General features: G+C 44.3%; 4 protein-coding genes across 5 annotated transcripts; 2 read left to right on the top strand and 2 right to left on the bottom strand.

Moving 5' to 3' along the window:
• Positions 1-3,096: 3,096 nt before the first annotated feature.
• On the bottom strand, positions 3,097-6,290 carry fignl1 (fidgetin-like 1). Of its 2 annotated transcripts, none has more exons than XM_067236635.1 (2): positions 6,243-6,290; positions 3,097-5,287 (listed from the first exon to the last, which is right to left on the bottom strand). In XM_067236635.1, exon 2 carries the CDS (start codon positions 5,268-5,270, stop codon positions 3,324-3,326), a length of 1,947 nt encoding a protein of 648 aa, XP_067092736.1. In that variant the 5' UTR covers positions 5,271-5,287; positions 6,243-6,290; the 3' UTR covers positions 3,097-3,323. The 2 variants fall into 2 exon arrangements, with proteins under 2 accessions (XP_067092736.1, XP_067092735.1); XM_067236634.1 differs by lacking the exon at positions 6,243-6,290 and adding an exon at positions 5,701-5,779.
• ttl (tubulin tyrosine ligase) lies at positions 6,284-11,673 on the top strand. Its single transcript, XM_067236636.1, has 8 exons — positions 6,284-7,022; positions 7,404-7,482; positions 7,614-7,846; positions 8,010-8,145; positions 8,227-8,496; positions 8,678-8,821; positions 9,274-9,474; positions 9,652-11,673. The coding sequence occupies exons 1-8, from the start codon at positions 6,854-6,856 to the stop codon at positions 9,773-9,775; spliced, it is 1,356 nt and encodes a 451-aa protein (XP_067092737.1). The 5' UTR covers positions 6,284-6,853; the 3' UTR covers positions 9,776-11,673.
• Positions 11,674-11,958: 285 nt separating this feature from the next.
• On the top strand, positions 11,959-17,351 carry polr1b (RNA polymerase I subunit B). The gene is made up of 15 exons (XM_067236223.1): positions 11,959-12,143; positions 12,280-12,447; positions 12,589-12,735; positions 12,840-12,972; positions 13,093-13,229; positions 13,333-13,556; positions 13,648-13,819; positions 13,920-14,091; positions 14,211-14,492; positions 14,707-14,840; positions 14,968-15,138; positions 15,265-15,421; positions 15,517-15,713; positions 15,802-16,052; positions 16,167-17,351. Exons 1-15 carry the CDS (start codon positions 11,967-11,969, stop codon positions 17,047-17,049), a joined length of 3,405 nt encoding a protein of 1,134 aa, XP_067092324.1. The 5' UTR covers positions 11,959-11,966; the 3' UTR covers positions 17,050-17,351.
• A 92-nt stretch (positions 17,352-17,443) lies between these two features.
• On the bottom strand, positions 17,444-18,483 carry nanp (N-acetylneuraminic acid phosphatase). Its single transcript, XM_067236889.1, has 2 exons — positions 18,349-18,483; positions 17,444-18,225 (listed from the first exon to the last, which is right to left on the bottom strand). The coding sequence occupies exons 1-2, from the start codon at positions 18,436-18,438 to the stop codon at positions 17,578-17,580; spliced, it is 738 nt and encodes a 245-aa protein (XP_067092990.1). The 5' UTR covers positions 18,439-18,483; the 3' UTR covers positions 17,444-17,577.
• Between the last annotated feature and the right edge of the window lie 1,867 nt (positions 18,484-20,350).

Raw genomic sequence — 20,350 nt, 5'->3', positions numbered from 1 at the left:
CCATCCTAACCTATATTAAAATATATACAGGAAAGCCTACAGAGTACTGGCATCTTAATTCATGATTACTCAAACAATGGTACAATTACAAATTAATTACAGTACATGTGGCTAGACATTGCCTGGACAAGGTTGTACTGTGTTCTACTGTGGCACCCTCAGAAGGTACAAGGTAACAATGGCTAGCGGACATTTCTAGAAACTACTGTAAAGCAATTTTAGATACTTTAATTTAGGATATTACTAGGTATATGGATGGGCAATTTATAAAAATATAGATATTCCTGGGACACTGATTCAGATTGGAATTCTGTGGGGCATCCCTCAAACCACACACAACCTGATGCAGTAGGCTATTAATATAGGTATGTAGTTTGTAGCCTCAGTTCACTTTCTGAAACTTTCAGAGATCATTAAGCTAAAATGTTATTCAAGGTGTTGTTTTTACCTGTCAAGGAAAAACTATGAGATTCTGAGTGATTGACATTCACAATCACGTGACAAAATAAACACTTTCTAAAACATACAGGTGGTTTGGATTACCTTGAATTATAATGAATATATGAATACTCAGTGGTTCTATATATACTGTACGTTTGAATGTCAAAAGATTGATGAGTGAGTAAATATGTATACAATGTCATGTCTACACAATAATAAAGGACAATTATTCAAAACCAAACTTCAGTCTAGCTATTAATAATAAGTACATAAGGCTATTAGGACTATTATTTAAATAGCACTCATTAAAAACAGGTCTGGATACAGAAACATATCCCATGAAACAAATATAAACCAAAGTTCCATTTCTTATACAGGCATAAGTGTGTTGGCGCACATATGCATACACACACTCACACACACAAAACACAAAAAGACAGTGTTAATGCATACAGATCAAGGGCTTGAATGCTTGTACACAGAGAAGGGGACCTAGTGGAGTTCGATCACCCAGAGGACCAGCGTGAGTGAGAGGTGCCAGGACTCTCGGAGCAAGCGAGTGGACAGCTAGTACACAGAGGAGTACAGGCAGCTGCGGCAGAGATGGGACAGCAGGGATCAGGCAGTGGAGCATGAGGCTGGGGCCAGGGCTCAAAGGACCAGGCCTGCCTGGAGAGAGACAGAGGCCGGCGGAGGAGCTCATCAGGGCTGTGCAGCGACGGTCTCGTCCAGATGGCGGCTGTGGCGTTCTGCAGAAACGGGATGCAGCTGTGGCCAGCGCCTAGCCCCCCCACGCTTCACTGGGACCTAATAGGGGAGGGAGGACATTTGCATGAGAGGGATAATCCGGCCAACAAACTCACACCCCGCCAGAATCCCAAATCTCACTTCCCCTTTCGGCCAGTTACTAAAATACTCCACCATTTAAGAATCAGAGAGTTCACCAATTCAAGAGGGAGGATCCTATTTGACCATGCCAGGTTATGTCCAGGGTCTCAGATCAAGGGAAAATGTCTTCCCATTTGTAACTATGATTTAATTTAAGAAAGAAGTGTCTGATGTGGTTGGACTACATATACTATGAACCTCTTTTGAACTGAGGGTAAAAAATCTACAATGTTCACTATATGGCCAATGGCATGAGGACACAGCTAAGTGTACAGACACCTGCTTGTTGAACCTCTCATTCCAAAATCATGAGCATTACTATAGAGTTGGTTTCCACTTTTCTGGGAAGGCTTTCCAATAGACGTTGGAACATGGATGCAGGATTAGCTTCCATTCTACCTCAAGAGCATTAGGGAGGTTGGGCACTGATTATTGGACTTGGCTTGCAGATGGCGTTAGATTTGATCCCAAATGTGTCTGCTGGCGTTTAGGTCAGGGATCTTTGCAGGGTGGTCAAGTTTTCACCAAACTCAATAAATAATTTCAACAACTTAAATCTTATAGTTACATAAGATAATTTGTCCCACACATACATGGCAAAGAGAGCTTGTTTACTGTGTGCTTGACGGTCATCTTATATTGTCTTGGCTAAGGATAATTGCCTCTGTGCATTAGTAATACCACAGCTTCATGTAAAGCTCAGGCTTTTAACATTTATCACTCTTTGTCTGGGAAGAGGAGGTGTTAAATATGTGTTAGGTGGACATATTCTCCACTGTGGAAGAATCTGGACCTGCATCCAATCCCAGTACCAGAGGAATGCTATGCATCTGTCCAGGTCCACCTGGGAGGAGTCCTGCTGTTCTGAGAAGCTTCCACCAGCCATGGGGGATATGCTCACTACTTGCATTGCTGGCGTCTTCAACAAAGTTTCAATACTGTGGCCAACCACAGAACTCTGAAATATTAATTAGCATCTTGACAAAAAGATGAAAAATAAATGAAACCCTTTTTTCATGGTCTTCCAGTTCCTCAAAGATTGTTTCATAAAAATTACATGACAATTTCATTTCATGTGTGCACAATCTATAATCGTCTGCCTCTAACCCACTAGCAGTGTATGACCAGAGGCGTTCAACATAAAAGGAGATCAACTACATTAAAACTCCCTGTTGAAAACTCCTCATTCATCTAAGGACCAAGACTTGGCTGTCAGAGATCAAAGTTTCTGCCGTACAGTTATACACAAAACCTGCTTAAATTTGTAGCTACTGTATCAATAAAAACCTACAAGAGTATACTCAAAAGCACTCTTCTTTATCATTTTCCTGTTGTTGCGTGACAGGAAAAGAGACTTTGCAAGAGCAAATCTGTGGGCAACAAGGATATACTCCATGTTGCCCAACTTCCCCTGCCATGCTGCAAAACAGAACCCTGGCAAAAAACTGGAATAGTTGGAGTCTGTTTCAGTAAGCATTTCATGAATACCAATGACAAGAAGACGTTGACATACTTGTATAAGCATGACAAACATGCTGATACACTATACAACTGACTGCAACTACTGTCTTTGCAGAGGATAGATTGGAGTGAAAAGGGAACAGGTTGTATTACTCCATAGCCCACCCATCCCTAACTAAAACTTTGCCACATTTCCGTAGCTTTACAACACATAAACACCACATACTGTGCATTCTTAAGTAACTTTATTAGGAACATATTACAAAATCTTCAAATAGAATATTCCCATGACAATGCCCTTGGTCATAATGTACTGTTGGTAACATGTAAAATCTACACAGAAAGGTAGATGCTAACACATTTAAAGATATTCCAAAAGTACGATAACGTTTTTTGTTTGTGTACAGATTTTATTGATGAAAATGATTATTTTACATTCTGGAATACATATTCAAGACATAAGTCCAATTAAATATAAGTAAGGAGTAGAAGGGACCACTAAATATTTACAACAGTCCATGTTGCAGCCCTGATTAACGTCCACATCCAAAAGTCTTGTTCCAGTCCTGGTACAGCTCCAGGTCTTTGGGTGAGACACTGGGCCTCACCGTCCTCAGAGCCTCTTGGAAGTCACTGTGCAGGATGGGCCGCACCTGGTCAGCTGTGATGGTGGCCATGTCACATAACTGGATGCTCCGTATGGGCCCCAATGCTGCCTCTCGGCACAGCTGGGTCATATCTGCCCCAGAGAAGCCCTCTGTTCCTGTAACAACACTCTCCAAATCCTCCTCTCCTATCTGGCTCTTCTCTTGAGCCATGAGGTTGGTCACTATCTGTCGTCGTGCAGCAGCCTCTGGGAGGGGGATGTACAGGCGTTTTGAAAGGCGTCTACGGGCAGCCTCGTCAATCTCCTGAGGGCGGTTGGTGGCCCCCACCACCAGGATACGGTCTTCAGCAGAGGTAGCTGCTCCATCCAGCTGAACCAAAAACTCTGTTTTTATACGTCTGGATGAGTCATGCTCCCCATCCGTCCTCTGAGACAGCAGGGAGTCGATCTCATCGATGAAGATGACTGCTGGCTGGTGACAGCGGGCAATGGTAAACAGTGCTCTTACCATTTTTTCTCCTTCGCCCACCCACTTTGACGTGAGCGATGAAGCACTAATGCTAAAGAAGGTGGCTCCCGACTGGCAAGCAATACATTTCCCAATGAGAGTTTTACCTGTTCCTGGTGGCCCAAACAGGAGAATGCCTTTGGGGGGGCCACGGAGCCCAGTGAAGATGTCAGGTCGCAGCATAGGCCACACCACTATCTCCTTAATGGTGGCTTTCGCAAACTCCAGGCCTGCTATGTCATCCCAGGCCACAGGCGGTCCGTGGTCCATGATTTCACTCATGATAAGCTCAATGATCTTGGGCTCAAAGTTTTTAAGACGCTCATCAGTAACCTGACTCTCTTGAGCCGTGTTGTTGCTGGGTCCACCCTCATCCTCGTCCTGCTTTGGCATAGGGGACACAAACTTGGAGAAGGTCCCCCGTGGCCTGTTGGCTCCCAGGGATTTCTTCATGGCAGCTGCCATCCCTGGCAGCTGAGCTCTCTGGGTCTGGTAAGAATGTTTTTTCTGCTGGTCAACAATGAACTTCTCCCTTGCCGTTTTAAAGTTAGTACCACTCCGTGAGTCTGGGGCTGCATGGACGCCAGATGCCCCCCTCCCAGAGTCCCTGCCCCCATCCCCACCTGAGCTGTAGAAGTTCTTCCTCTTAGAGGAGTTAGAGGTGGGGAAGAAGGCAGACTGGTGACTGTGCGAGCCTGCTGTGGGACCTGGGGTTGCTTGTACGGAAACTGGGGTGTTCTGGCCAAATAGAGACTGAGCTTGTGGTGGTGGACAAGCAGAGGCATTGGCATTACTCAAGATTCTGTCAAAGCCACTTGGTCTGTCTGCAGCACCACCCAGTGGATGGCTACAAATGCTGCTGCCCTCAGCCATGGGCAATGGGGATCCTGTGGACTTGAATAGTAGGGGCAAAGTCTCGGTAGAGGGTAGAGACTGGGAGCTGCATCCGCTGTCTTGTCCTACAGATATGTTAACATCTGCTGGCACCACAAGGGACTTTCCACTGTCTGTCCCAGATTGAATCATCTTCTGCACGCACGGCAGCTCCAGCACACTAGCCTTGGTAAGGGATGATTCCCATTTGTCGCTGTGGTTCCTCTGACTGCGAGCCAGGTGCAGAGCACTCTCTGCATAGTTGTTGAGACCTGTGTGAGGGTCGTCAGAGTCCAGCACTGCGGCATAGCGCTCGGAGTAGGTCCTGAACAGGCTGTCCGCGCCTGCCTCAGAGAGCTGGGAGCTCGCCCATGCATATTGAATGGCGAGGATATGTGCCCGATAGGAGTCTGCCGTCTGCTCAGGTGTGCAGGTGCCAGATGAAATGTCAAAGGACCTCCTCTGCCACTCGCCCAGGTGTGGACCACTCATGCCTGGCGTACTCAAACCTGCATAAGGAGTGGGGACAGGAGACATTAACAATGCATAACCAAAGAAGCATCCAGGCAAACAATAAACTCCTGTAAGAATACGTTGCAAGTGTGGTCAACATTTCATCAGTCCATGAAAACTTGAACAAGTCACACTGTCTTTCTGAATACTTTTGTCAGTAACAGACTGTAGTATAGCCAGCTAGCTACTAATCTGCGACACTGCTGTTTTCATCATGAACTGAACAAGCAACTAGCTGGCAAACTGGTTTCACACCGTAGGCTATACAGAAGTAACTAACCTAGCTAGCTAGATTAGCATACCATAGTGTGCCAACTTCTACAAGATCCTGCAACTTGGTACTGTAGCTAGTTATGCCTTTGCCTCGACAGTTAGTCTAGCTAGTTGACGTACAACGTAAAGTACTTACAACATATATGAAGTATTTTAGGAGAAGGAAAACGTTGTTCTACCGAAGAGCCAGGCTGTCATTAAGCCTACTAAATTTGCCGCCAGCTTAATCTTAAAGGTGCACTCAACAATTTTGGGATCTTATTGTACACCCAATTCAATTTTCATGTCAAAGCATAACTGGATTAACTGCAACTATCGTATGCATCAATTTGTTTATTTATTCATACTATAAGACATAACTTAGCAATACAAATACAACGACCACAGCACAGAAACGTTTTTAAATCCAAAATGACTTGACTACGTCATCTAGCGGTCGAAGTAATGAAATGAGAAAATAGCAGTCCTCTAAAACTGACGCTAGGCTTTATGGGATATGCAGTATCAAATATGTGTGTTAATCTTATTAAATATATATTTACGATACGACCATTGTGATGAACGTTTGATATTGAATACAAATTTATGAAAAATACCAAAGGGAAACTTTTACAAAAGAAAGTCTTATTATAAGCGTTATCCAGAGGAACTATGGTAGACAATAAAAACTACAGTTACCATAATCCTGTGAAGTTCCTGTTTATCCTGACGATCGAGGATGACAGCTGCGGAGAATAAAGAAAGGAACGGGGGTGAGCCTGTGATGGAAGACAGTCACATTTAAGTAGATTTATTATGTACAAATTACCAAACCAAATGACTATCTGTGAAAGCAGATTATCAGAAAGCAGTTGATTTGTTTTGCGTAGGCGGTTACCGTCCCGACACTGTGGCACACAGTCTTCGCTGTCTGAGCTGTGTCTGTGTGGAGTCAGAGGTTCTCAAATCGAGGGACAACCCAGAAGACCAGGCACACCCTAATCTTGGGACCCATGAGTGAAAATGTCTGTCATGTAATATTAAGTATTTACAATGACTCTTTAGGCTTTCTGGCATTCACTTGGCTGTTCCACGACTTCCAGTTATACGACACGTTTTCAGTATTTTCCAGCTAAACTGGATATGACTGAATCATCATGCCACACAGACTTCTGCGGAGATAACCCTCGCCAGGCTGTAGTGTTGGATAGTAGGGCTAGCGACCCACGTAGCTTGCTTCCAATTATTTAGAAGTGGGTGATTATCGAAATTATTTTCGTCGTTTATCTGACAGAACATTATAGTTCATAATGAATTCTCCAATGTATACATTTGTCGCTCGTGATGACAACAGTAGCGTTTACGCAGAAGTTTCCAAGATTCTCGTCTCAACTGGACAATGGAAGAGGCTGAAAAGGGACAATCCCAGATTCAACTTGATGTTGGGCGAAAGGAACAGACTGCCGTTTGGACGTCTTGGTAAAACAATTCATTTTGAATTATGTCAGTATGATGATATAGAGACAAAATTCAGTGTGCCTTGTCTTATGTCACGTTTTAAATAAGTTAGACTACCTTCAGTGGCTGGAACTTTCTCCTAGGCATTGGCATGCCCATTTTCGAAGCATTCTTCCCATCCCAGACTCATCCGCATTGTCTATTCTGGAAGCAAACGTACTGCATCCTTGATCACTGACCTTTTATTGGATCTAGGCCTAGCCCTAGACCTTGCTCTGTCAAGCCTACAGTATTGCATTTACATATTTGTCAAGTCATGTGCACTGTAAACTGTTCATTTTAATATTTTTGCTTTTCTTCTTTTATCTTATCTTCATTTAATTTAATTGTTCTTCTCCCCAGGCCATGAACCCGGGCTGATGCAACTGGTGAATTATTACAGGGGAGCTGACAAGCTGTGCCGCAAGGCATCATTAGTCAAGTAGGCTTTTCTGTATTTTCATAGAATCAAATTGGCTAAGGATTGTTTTTTTGTGAAAAGTATCACGCTGTCACTGTAAAATAGTCAATAGTTTGGTGTTAGATGATTGGTGCTTGTTCTCGACATCACAGATTAATTAAGACCAGTCCAGAATTAAGAGACTCATGCAACTGGTTCCCTGAGTCCTACATCATCTATCCAACCAACCTCAACACTCCTGTTGCTCCTGCTACTAATGGGATTAGCCACATGAAAAGCAACCCAAAGACGGATGAACGTGAGGTCTTCTTGGCCTCCTATCACTCAAAAAAAGAAAGCGGAGACGGAACAGTGTGGATTGCCAAGTCATCTGCTGGTGCAAAAGGTAAGCTACAATGCTACTTTAATACATCTTTCATGTTTAAGTGTCTGATTAATTTTTAATGCAATTGAGGGAAGCATAAGAGAGGGAGATATTGTGTCTGAGACTAAATGTAAAATGTGCTTCTGAAAAATGGTTAATGGTTGTATTGCTTGTGTTATTTTAGGTGCTGGAATTTTGATATCACATGATGCAAATCAGTTGCTGGAATACATTGATAATCAGGGTCAGGTTCACGTCATTCAGAAATATCTAGAGAGGCCACTACTTCTTGAGCCCGGCCATCGCAAGTTTGACATCAGGTAAGGTATTCTTGTTATTTTTTATGAAGCTAATACTGCAGGATAGTAAAGTTTCTGATACATTACATTTGATGTTGTTAGGAGCTGGGTGCTCGTAGACCATCAGTACAACATCTACCTTTACCGAGAGGGTGTGCTGCGGACTTCCTCTGAGCCCTACAATAGCTCCAACCTCCAGGACATGACCAGCCACCTGACCAATCACTGCATACAGAAGGAGCACTCGCATAACTACGGCCGCTACGAGGAAGGAAACGAAATGTTCTTCGACGAGTTCAGGCAGTACCTGCTCTCCACTCACAGTGTTGCCCTGGAGACTTCCATCTTACCTCAGATCAAGCAAATCATAAAGTATGTTTTTCTCCTAGCCTACTTCCATTTTCATCTACACCACAGCTGGAACAAGGCTACGAGGGGCTTATCAAATGTTCAGTCCTGTGTCCTTTGCATGTCCTTTTTTTATTCTTGAACTGTACTTCTGCTTGATTGTGATTTACTTGTATTGTACCTCCGATCCTGTCTCCAACATCAGGAGCTGTCTGTCATGTATTGAACCAGCAATCAGCACCAAGCACCTGTCCTATCAGAGCTTCCAGCTCTTTGGCTTCGACTTCATGGTGGACGAGAGCTTCAAGGTGTGGCTGATCGAGATCAACGGGGCTCCCGCCTGCGCACAGTCAGTACCACTCCTTTCTGGCCTCCTTTCTTTCCTTTATCCTATCCTGCAGGCACAATTATTTCAATTTCATCACAGCGTTAGAAAAGCTAGCTTTGATGTTAACAATCCACCAGTGATCTCAAATGAACCCCGAGTCCTGGATCATACTCTCCTCAGACCTTCATTGTTTGTTCATTCTTGTTTGTTTCCCACTGAGAGTTCACCCCTTAGATTTATTGTGAAAATATTGCCAGTGTTCTCTATGGCTCTTCTATTTTATATAAAAATGTTTTTTAGCTTTGACTGTCTGGGGAACCTAAATTATAATAGAAGTGTAAAGTTTCCTTTTGAATTGATTTTGCATGCTGGATAATATATCATTTGGATTTCTATTGCTGTCTTTTGACCGTGTTTGATATAGCTGCTCTTCTTAACAGCCATGACAACACTGTTATTGCTTCTTCCTTTAGGAAACTCTATCCAGAGCTTTGCCAGGGTATTGTGGATGTAGCAATATCCAGTGTCTTCACCCTGAACAGTGACTCCTCCTCCTCCTCCTCAGCCTCTTCTTCCCCCTACTCGTCCTCCCCTTCCTTCTCAACAATCACAACATCCTCTTGTTCTTCTCCGAAATTGAGAGGGCCCCTCCATGTGGGCCCTTTCACTCGACTGTAAGCACACAAAATCCTCGTTCTCTTCTACAAATAGCCTCATTCTCTACCCTCTATCCCATGCAAACTCCCATGCTCTCCTTGAAAGGTCCCATGGGCTTGGGAATCTGGACAGCTTTTGGTAAATCTTGATTTGTTCTTCCGTATTCTCTTCTCCCCAACTCCTTGGCCACGCAGAATACACGTTCATGGAGATTTGCTGATTTTGAGGCGATTGATGAGTGATAAGTTAGAAGATTCCAGAGTGAGACGAGGAGTCTTTCCATCCCATAATGCTGCCACTGGGTCTCCCTGGGTCTGATGGAGAGAGAGGCTCAGATTTGTATCCAATTCTGAGACTGTAGTGCCTTACATCTCTATCTCCTTAAAAGATGCAAAATGTTGATCGCTTGCCTCTGCTATTGTGTGTGTTATGTGTGCTGTCGGGAAGCCAAGTGCATATCAATGTGTGGTCTGGTCCGGAGTATGTATGGTATGTAAATCTATTGGTTTTACCCACAAATGTTAGCACTGCAATAAACATTCCGCTCCCCCTGTATGTGATACCATACCAGACATTATAAAATGGCAAACCTCATATCATAGGGTGACGTGTCAGAGAGAGGTGTAGGTATTCTACTATAGGTATTGTTTCTAAGCAGTACGTTTATTGGATTTTAGTTTTACTGCTTGTTCTTTACGAAGTGGGCATGTAACTTAGATCTTACATAAAATTATATACATTTCATTTATGTCTGTGTTTGTTCTTTTTCGTATGAAGTTCCCAGTTAAGTCCTCAGGTTTCTTTCCAATTAGAAGAGACGGCATGTTGTGAAAGCATGAAGTAGTAGACTGTGCTGATCTATTTCAATTAGGACTGCTTACCCCTTTGGCCTCGCGTACTGAAAGCTCTTTGCTAATAAAGAGCTGCCTAGAGGCAGCTTGTTGTTTTCTTGTGAATCGTTCTAAGAGATCCATTTAACGCTTATTTAATAACTGCATATGTGTTTGTTTTAACTTAGATTGGTGTAATTCTGCAGACTTATCGTGTATGGATTAGCTTTGCAGTACTGTTCATGTGCTTTTAATAATGATAGTGACCTGTAAAAAGTTAGTATTTTTGGGGTAGAGACCATAAATGGAGAATACTGCAAATCTAACCCCAAAACCTGTATGTCAAAGCAATTATGTTTTTTTGTGTTAATTTATTGAAAGCCTGTTCAGTTACTCACCTGCATGCTTGGTTATATACAGTGTATAATTTTGCTTGTTAGTCCTGTATGTTTAAGTTGCACTGTGGAACACTGTACCATCTGACCACATAGTCTGTACATGGCCTTAATAGCATTGTAACAGTTTTAAATCCCATGAGTTTGTTTTCAGTTTGTTTTCATTTAGGTTTATCCCTTTTCCACCAACCTTTCGTCTGTCCCAGTATAATGCAATTTGAGTCTGTGCTTCATTATGTTTTTAGGGACACTGTTGGCACATATCCAATTGTCTTTTCTTTTTTTTTTACACTTTGAGAATGAAGGACAAGCAAGTGTGACTGACGGCATTTATTTAATATGCATGATCAGGGAACACAATTGCTTGAAATGCATAATTGTGATTGAATGTTTGGGTAGATTATGTACGGAACATACATGTCTCTAGATATTTTGCTAATCAATAAAAAGAACATGTTTCTACTCAGCACATTATTGGGAATGTATGTCCAAAAGAAATTCTCAGCATTATTATCAAATTTACAATTCTTGCCATCAAAGGGAAGAGGTGCCTTAGCAGGACTTGAGTCTTTAATATGTTTTAAAGAAGAATTTGACCTCTTGCATAAAGATGCACCTTCTATTTGTTTGATTGTTTGGAAAGAAGTGAATTTGACTGTTGTTAAACCATGTGGCTGTTAATTGTTTTTCAAGTCCTTCATGATGTACCTTTTATCTTCATACAATGTTTATTTACTGCTTGACTGGACAGTGGTGACTTGGTATATTCTGTAATCCAATTATTTACCAAAGAAAACAACTGATTGTGAATAACACACTGTTTTCTTGTCCCATTTGTGTTCTTTTCAGTATTAAAAACATTAAAGGTCAAAAACCTCTAGTGAATCTACCGAAAGGCAGAGGAATGCTATGTTGTGGTTTCCTAATGTTTTATCAAACTCTTGCACGAAAACCTGATTGTCTGTTTATTCATGTAGAATAAAACATATCTAATGTGGTTGATCTTATGTTTCTTTTCATATTAAAGACAGAGAAAGTGACTTATTTCCGTAATAATTTTAGCAAAGTAACAAAATAGACGCATAATTCGAAAACAGACTTCAAACAATCTATAAATTTAAATTAAATCCTACTGATTGATGTTCTGACATGGACGGCAATTTATATATCCCCTCTGCTCTTGTACGAGGTGCGGCCCCTTTAAATGCCTAGTAGTGTTCTTTTTTAACTTCCTGTCAGTTCACTTCCTAAGTCACTACTCCCATGTGATAAACAAGAGTGAGCATGGACTACACAACGAAGTGGAGTAGTTTACCGACCGCGCCAAGTCTCAAGAATTTGACAGAGCCAGGTTTTGGTCAACCAAAGACGCAACAACATGCTGCCGTTCAAGATCTAACCAAAGCCCACATCGAGTCGTTTGACCAGGCAGTCACGGATGGATTGTGTCGCGCTGTGCAGGTTGGTGGTGCTAGCTAGCTACTGTAGCTCTCACGTGGGTGCAGTGCTGTCTAAGCAGCCAATGAATAGTTGATTAAACTGGCAGTTCTGCTAGATATATGAGCTGACATAAACACATGACACGTCTCTTTCTTAGGCTATTCCTCCACTGGAGTTTACGTATAAAAATGACAGGATCAGTCTTGCATTTATTGAGGCCACTATCTACAAGCCAGCGGTTGCCAAAGGGAGCATCTGCAGAGACCTGAACGTGTTCCCAGCAGAATGCAGGGGGAGACGGAGTTCCTACAGGGGGAAACTGGTGGTAAGCGTGACCTGTGCATCCGTGTTTTTGAAGTGTTCTCTAATTGTCAATGTAAGGCAGGGGTTCCAACTCTGTTCCTGGAGAGCTACCTGCCAGTTGGTTTTGTCTCCACACACATATTTGTTTGTGCTATGTTTACAGGCAGATGTCAGCTGGTCTGTCAATGGGATTCCTAAAGGTATTATAAAACAGTCTCTGGGCCAAGTGCCCATAATGGTGAAGTCCAAGCTGTGTAACCTACATGGGCTGTCCCCCAAAGAGCTCATCAAGCACCATGAGGAGGCTGAGGTAGGCCTGGACCTTATACCAGTGCATACTAATCACATTTAATCAATCCCTGCTAAAATAATGTTGGAAATGATTGATGTTACTCGTAACCTTTTTACTAACAGGAAATGGGGGGCTATTTCATAGTGAATGGCATTGAGAAGGTTATCCGTATGCTCATTATGCCGAGGAGAAACTACCCCATAGCCATGTCAAGACCAAAGTGGAAGAGCAGAGGCCAGGGATACACTCAGTATGGTAAGTATCTGGCAGTTATTTAATGCTTAAAAGAAAACAACATGGATGAGCTACTCTGTGTATGTTGTGATTTATTACCAAGGATGCCACCAGGGTAACTCTGTGTACATCTGTGTTTAGGTATCTCAATGCATTGCGTGAAGGAGGAGCACACTGCCATCAACATGAACCTGCATTATCTGGATAACGGCACTGTAATGTTGAACTTCATCTACCAGAAAGAGCTTTTCTTCCTGCCTTTGGGCTTTGCACTGAAGGTGACTTGCACCTGTTTTTACGAATGGTGGTGACATGACGTAGACGATATAGCTGATCCTACATTTGGATATCACCTACTTGACCATTGTATATGTTTCCCAGGCGCTCGTGAATTTTACAGACTTCCAGATCTACCAGGAGCTGATCAAGGGTCGAGAGGACAACTCCTTCTACAAGAGCTGTGTGTCAGAGATGCTGCGTCTGGTCATGGAGGAGGGTGGCACCACCCAGGCGAAGGTCCTCAACTATCTTGGCGAGAGATTCCGGGTCAAGATGAACCTTCCAGAGTGGAACACCCACGAACAGTGTGCAAACTTCCTGCTAGAGTAAGCGTTGGAACAAAAGTATCAAATGTGATGAGCCTCTTTCTTTCTCAGAGGACAAACGCGCTGATTATGTTGTTGTTCCTGCTTCCAGTCAATGCATCTGTATCCACCTGAAGTCCGATGTAGAGAAGTTCTACATGCTGTGTCTGATGACCAGGAAGCTGTTCACATTTGCCAAGCAAGAGTGCATGGAGGAGAATCCTGACAGCCTCATGTGTCATGAGGTTCTCACGCCTGGACGGCTTTACCTCATGTTCATGAAGGTGGGCATGGAGATGGTTGGTGACAATGGTGTTAAACTGTATACAGCCCATGGTACATCAACAGACGTGATTAATCCCATAATTGTTTTTATGGCTACAGGAGAAGATGACTTCCTGGCTGGTTTCTGTGAAGCTGTCCATGGAAAAGAAAGCCCACAGGCTGACTGGAATGGTGAGCTCTGACCACCTGGCCAAGATGTTCAACCAGGGCACTGATCTCACTAAGGCATTTGAGTATCTTCTGGCCACAGGGAATCTCACGTCAAAAACAGGTCCGTGTCTGCATGCCAGTGTCTGCACTAGATTATCTGTGCAATGTTTGAAAATCTTGTTGGTTTTGTTTGGATGTGTGAGACTGCATTGTGACTGCGTGTACGTCTTGGCTCTTCAGGTCTGGGTATGCTCCAGGACACAGGCTTGTCGGTGGTGGCCGACAAGCTCAACTTCATCCGTTACCTGTCTCATTTCCGCTGCGTGCACAGAGGTGCAGCCTTCGCCAGGATGAGGACCACTTCTGTGCGTCGGCTGCTGCCCGAGTCCTGGGGCTTCTTGTGTCCCGTCCACACCCCGGATGGGGAGCCCTGCGGCCTCATGAACCACATGACGGCACACTGTGAGATTGTGGCCCAATCCTACCTTACCACCACCCTGCCAGCCCTGCTCTGCTCCCTGGGTGAGTGACAGAACAACCGAGCATCAAAACATTGTTTTTCATAACCACTTTTGGTACACAGGTTATGAGAGGATGTGCCACAGTTGTAGTTGTCTTGTAAAAGTCCCACAGGAATACCTTTTCCCCTAGTGTTTTACTCTGAGATTTTTATGGTGGGAGATCTAATGTTTGAAGAAATGCTCAGAATCCCACAACTTGCACCTCTGTAACCCAGGTGTGACGCCTGTGGATGGGTCCCCGGGCCAGGCCTTCTCTGACTGCTACCCTGTGGTCCTGGATGGAACCATGGTGGGCTGGGTCGAAAGCGAGCTTGCGCCCATCTTAGCAGACACTCTCCGCGGATTCAAGGTAAGACCTCGAGCATCACAAGCCCATTGCTTACAGTACATGTTTAAAATTGGGATATAGGTTTGATGTACTGAGCACCCATCAGTGACTTGTGGGATGTGACTCGATAGTTTCAAACTTCTTGCAGGTCTTGAAAGAGAAGAAGATCCCACCCTGGACGGAGATTGTGTTGATTCCTAAGACGGGCAAGGCCAGCATGTACCCTGGCCTCTTCCTCTTCACCACACCCTGCCGCATGGTGCGCCCAGTCAGAAACCTGGCATTGGGCAAGCAGGAGCTGATTGGCACCTTTGAACAGGTGCAGCACGAGTAGCCCCTCTATGGCTGTGTGGTTGCAAAAGTAATTGATGGAAAAGCATCCCTAGACTGGGGCTCACAACTGTAAAACATCACTAAAAGGGTGGTCCTCTCCCCTTTCCTGCAGCTGTACATCAACGTGGGCGTCAGCGAGGATGAGATAGAGCCAGGTGTGACAACCCACCAGGAGCTCTTCCCCCACAGCATGCTGAGTGTTGTCGCCAACTTCATCCCTTACTCAGACCACAACCAGAGTCCCAGGAACATGTACCAGTGTCAAATGGGTAAGGCTTTCCCACTCCCCATGGAGTAGTATTGTTAACCAGTAAGTTAAAAAAAAGTCATCTGAAGGCTATAAAATTGTGTGTCTCCTCCCCAGGTAAGCAGACCATGGGCTTCCCCCTCCATTCATTCCAGGATCGTTCTGACAACAAGCTGTATCGCCTGCAGACCCCCCAGAGCCCTCTGGTCAGGCCCTTAATGTATGATCACTACAACATGGACAACTACCCCATTGGCACCAACGCCATTGTGGCTGTCATCTCCTACACTGGCTATGACATGGAGGATGCTATGGTGAGACGCTTGTGAAACTTGTGTTCCATTTCCTGGCTGTGCGTGTGTTTTTATAAACAAAAATGCTACTAACCTGTTTTCATTGCAGATCCTGAACAAGTCTTCGTGGGAAAGAGGTTTTGCATATGGCAGTGTGTACAAGACTGAGCTTGTGGACCTGACTGAGAAGATGAAGGGGGATAACAACCTAGTCTTTGGTGTCAAACCTGGAGACCTAAAGGTGATGGATAAACTGGACGATGATGGCCTCCCTCCTATTGGGGCATTACTACATTATGGAGACCCCTTCTACAGCTATGTCAACCTAAACACCGGCCAGGGCTTTGTCCACTTCTACAAGTGAGGCTCCTTTTATTTATTTTTTATTTTTGCATTTAAATGCTTCATCTTTTGTATTTCTTTATGCTTGTTGTGATGTGCTCTTTAATCCGCTGTTTACCATCTGTCTGCCAGGAGTCAAGAGAGCTGTATTGTAGACAACATCAAGGTCTGCAGCAACGACTCTGGCTCAGGGCGCTTCAAGCGTGTCTGCATAACTGTGCGGGTGCAACGTAACCCCACCATCGGCGACAAGTTCGCCAGCCGCCACGGTCAGAAGGGCATCCTGAGCCGCCTGTGGCCCGCCGAGGACATGCCCTTCACAGAGAGCGGCATGACCCCTGACATCCTGTTCAACCCCCACGGCTTCCCCTCCCGTATGACCATCGGCATGCTCATTGAGAGCATGGCCGGCAAGTCCGGCGCCCTCCACGGCCTGGCTCACGACGCCACCCCCTTCACCTTTTCTGAGGAGCACTCAGCACTGGAGCACTTCGGGGACATGCTGCGAGCAGCCGGCTACAACCACTACGGCACAGAGCGCCTTTACAGTGGCCTGAGCGGCCTGGAGCTGGAGGCGGACATCTTCATTGGCGTGGTCTACTACCAGAGACTACGCCACATGGTGTCCGACAAGTTCCAGGTGCGGACCACGGGGGCAAGAGACAAGGTGACCAACCAGCCGGTGGGAGGGAGAAACATCCAGGGGGGCATTCGCTTCGGGGAGATGGAGCGCGACGCTCTGCTGGCCCACGGGACCTCCTTCCTGCTCCACGACCGCCTCTTCAACTGCTCGGACCGCTCGGTGGCCCAAGTGTGTGTGGACTGCGGCAGCCTGCTGTCGCCCCTGCTGGAGAAGCCCCCGCCATCCTGGTCGGCGACACGCCACCGTAAGACTGTCTGCACCCTGTGTGGCAAGAGCGACTCCATCGACACTGTGTCTGTGCCTTACGTTTTCCGGTACTTTGTAGCAGAGTTGGCCGCCATGAACATCAAAGTCAAATTGGAAGTAAAGTGATTTTCACCGGTACACACACATCTATGCATATCCATTACTGTGCCTTTCACAGAATGCTTATCTTATTTTACATTGTGAGTAGGACTGGTTGGTTAGTATTTATAAGATTCTGAGATAATGTTGCATCCTCTTATGGTATTTTCTCAGCATAAAAAAAAACTAACTAAGTCAAAAAAAGTTTGTTATTAATGTCAGTGTTTTATGTTGACAAGATGCTTTCAGATTGTTTGACAGAGTGGAGAGACACACTGTATAATGACGACAGACTAAGTTATGATCGGATGATGCATCTTGAATGGAACATGGGGGGGGGGGGGGGGGGGTTAAACAATAACGTACAGTAATAAAGAATTCAAAGTTTTATAGTACTTTTTAACAATAAAATTGTGTTTATTTTTATTTAATTATTCATCCACAGCATTGGAATGTTAGTGTTAATTTTTGTCTGAGTGCACCCACCACACAGATTAATGGGGAAAATTATTTTAGGACTATATTTATCTTGGCACTCTCCATATCAAGTACTTTTCAAGAGCCTTGTTTGAAATGAGCCAGAATGTCTGGTAGTTCTAACACACTGGAAATGGTATAGTCCGGTTTGACTGAACCCTCTGGTGGCGAGCCACCCCTGTTGTTAATCCACACGGTGGCACGGACCCCTGCCTTGAAGCCCCCCAGGATGTCTGTGTACAGAGAGTCACCCACCATCACACAGTGAAGAGCCTGCACCCCCAGCAGGCTGAAGCAGTGGGTAAATATGGATCGCGAAGGCTTCTCCTCTGCATGCTCTCCCCCCACCACTATGGCATCGAAATATCCCTGACACCCCACTGCCTCCACCTTCTCTCTCTGGGTATGGGTCTCTCCATTCGTAAGCAATAGTAGTTTATAGCTAGTCCTCAGCTCCTTCAGTAGATTACACACTGGAGGTGATAAGGTTAGAAGCTCCAGGCGAGTGTTCTTCCAGAGGTAATAGCATTTGTGTCCCAGGCTAGGGTAGGAGCTACTCACTACTTCCAAGATGCTCTCCTCCCAATGCTTGACACGCACCTCATCAATGGATCTACCCTCTGCAGGGTCGAAAGTTTCGTGTAGAAGCTTCCTTTTGAACCTGTCACAGATGTCATCAGTGCAATGGTCATTTTGGCCCAAAGCGGTTTTCAGGAGCTCACTTGTCTGTGGAAGGACATGGTACATTGTTAGCATTTCCATTACAGGTTGATGGTGAATGGTGTTGTATGTAGTTAAGTGTGCAGGCTCTGTTCTGAGTTGCACTTCGGTTAATTTATTTCTCCTCACTTTTTGTATGGCCACCACTCCTGCGCCCGCTGTGTCAATAAGCGTATTGTCCAGATCAAACAATATTGCCTTTAAACTGTTACGGTCCATTCTTGCAGACTACATATATTATTGGCAAAGGTTTATAAGAATGAATCGTAATTGACACGTGTAACAAAATCGGAATACTCAATACACAATGCGGAAGGGAATACGTTGAATATTGCATTATGGGTGTTATGTTTTTAGAGCAACAATAATCACCTCCCCTAGAGGGCGTTAATGTATCAAATATGGAAACTGTCTTTATCTACTGCGATTATACCAACATTGGTACTAACCGTGTCTGTTCTATTTTTTGTGTGAAATACGCACACAAAAAAGTATGAGAGACCAAGCAGTTCTGAACGAAACGGAACCGGTGTCATTTGAATACATAGACTTGAAACGAGACCAGAAGCTGTAAATCTTGAACTAACATAGCTAGAACAAACATGCATTGAACCCTCTGTTGTGAAACCCCATTAACAAGTTAGTGGCCTATTGTTCTTGCCGTGATGCAAAAATAGAGAAGCAGGTGGCTTCCCCCTATGGGTGCCCATTCAACAATGCTCCATCTAAAATAAATTCAATAACCTCAATTAAACATGAATGTACTGTGTGTTGGCTCACTGCTAAACTTCAATCCTCCAACCACCCACCCACCCACCCACACAGACACACCCCCACCAATCCATGTACATTATGTAACCGTCAGTAGGCTATTTTCTTCCGTGCTTTGCGTGCTCTCACACCTGGCCAGATGCCAAAAGTTCGCATGCAAACATTTTGTTTGGTTTAGCCATACCTAAACTCAATCAGAGAACACATCTCTCTCATACGTGGATCGTTCTCATAGCTAAGATGATTGGCTGTATAACAATCCCTGAAAAGCCACACAAACAATACCACAAGTCAAGTGTCTTGTGCTGAAAGGCAAAGAGATTGGCAGTACTAGAAAGAACCACACCTGCAGTTTGCATGTGAAGGAAATGTATGACTACATAAACCAACAATTCTAACAAGTTGACCCAAGTTGACAGCAATATAAACAGTGGTTTTGAGATACAAATATTAACCAGAAATCGAAGTTCCTGTAAAAATAGTATGATAAGTCATATTTGAGCCCTCACTAGGAATTTGAGTGTTTTGGTCCTCTGTTTGCAGACACTACCGTAATCTCTTTTATCTCTGTGGGTGGCCATGGCTGCATAGTCACACACTATCTCTAAACTACACGGGCACTCCCCCCATCCCCAACTGATAATACTGCTAGATCACCTCAGACAATGTCCCCTTTAGAACATTCTGGCTACGCCTATGCATCTCCCTCTATTGGATGCCACTGAGATGGCATGGTTTTGGGCAAAAAAGGTAATGGTCATCAAATCAAATCAAATTTATTTGTATAGCCCTTTTTACACGCAAGCATGTCACAGAGGGCTGTGGTGATAAGAACAGGAGCTGTTTGTTTCTGGAGATAAAAATAAACAGAGATGGGGTAAATGACCATGTATATTTGTCATTGGTGGTGACACCATGTCAAGGTGAGGATCTGAAGGCCCTTCTCAGGTACAGGTGATCCTGAGGGGCTGGAGCCCACCAAAGCGGTAAGCTTCGTGCATTGGATTCAGTGGATTGTGTAGCTGCCATTCCAAGGCTTTAGATGATAGATCTTGTAGAGGGAAGGCAGTTGTCAATTCTGAGTGCCCTTCAGCCCTCTACCCGTCCATTCATCCCTCCCTATCTGCGCACCAGTCCTGCCCAAACCCTATCAGTTATGCAGGCTTGTGCAGCGAGCATTAAGGGGGTTTATGCAGGTTTCTGAATGTAATCATCAGAATGTCTTTCATCATGCACCAGTCAACCAGACCATCAAAAGAACCTAGAGAGCAACTAAGTACAGTTCTAAAAATGTTGTGTATTGCAAATTGTATATGCTTTAGATCACCATGATATCTTACTTAGTTTTCTGATAGAAAGT

The sequence above is a fragment of the Osmerus mordax genome, chromosome 5 (genome assembly GCF_038355195.1).
Source record: "Osmerus mordax isolate fOsmMor3 chromosome 5, fOsmMor3.pri, whole genome shotgun sequence".
NCBI classification, from domain to species: Eukaryota; Metazoa; Chordata; class Actinopteri; order Osmeriformes; family Osmeridae; genus Osmerus; species Osmerus mordax.
This window is presented reverse-complemented; position numbering and strand designations above follow the sequence as displayed.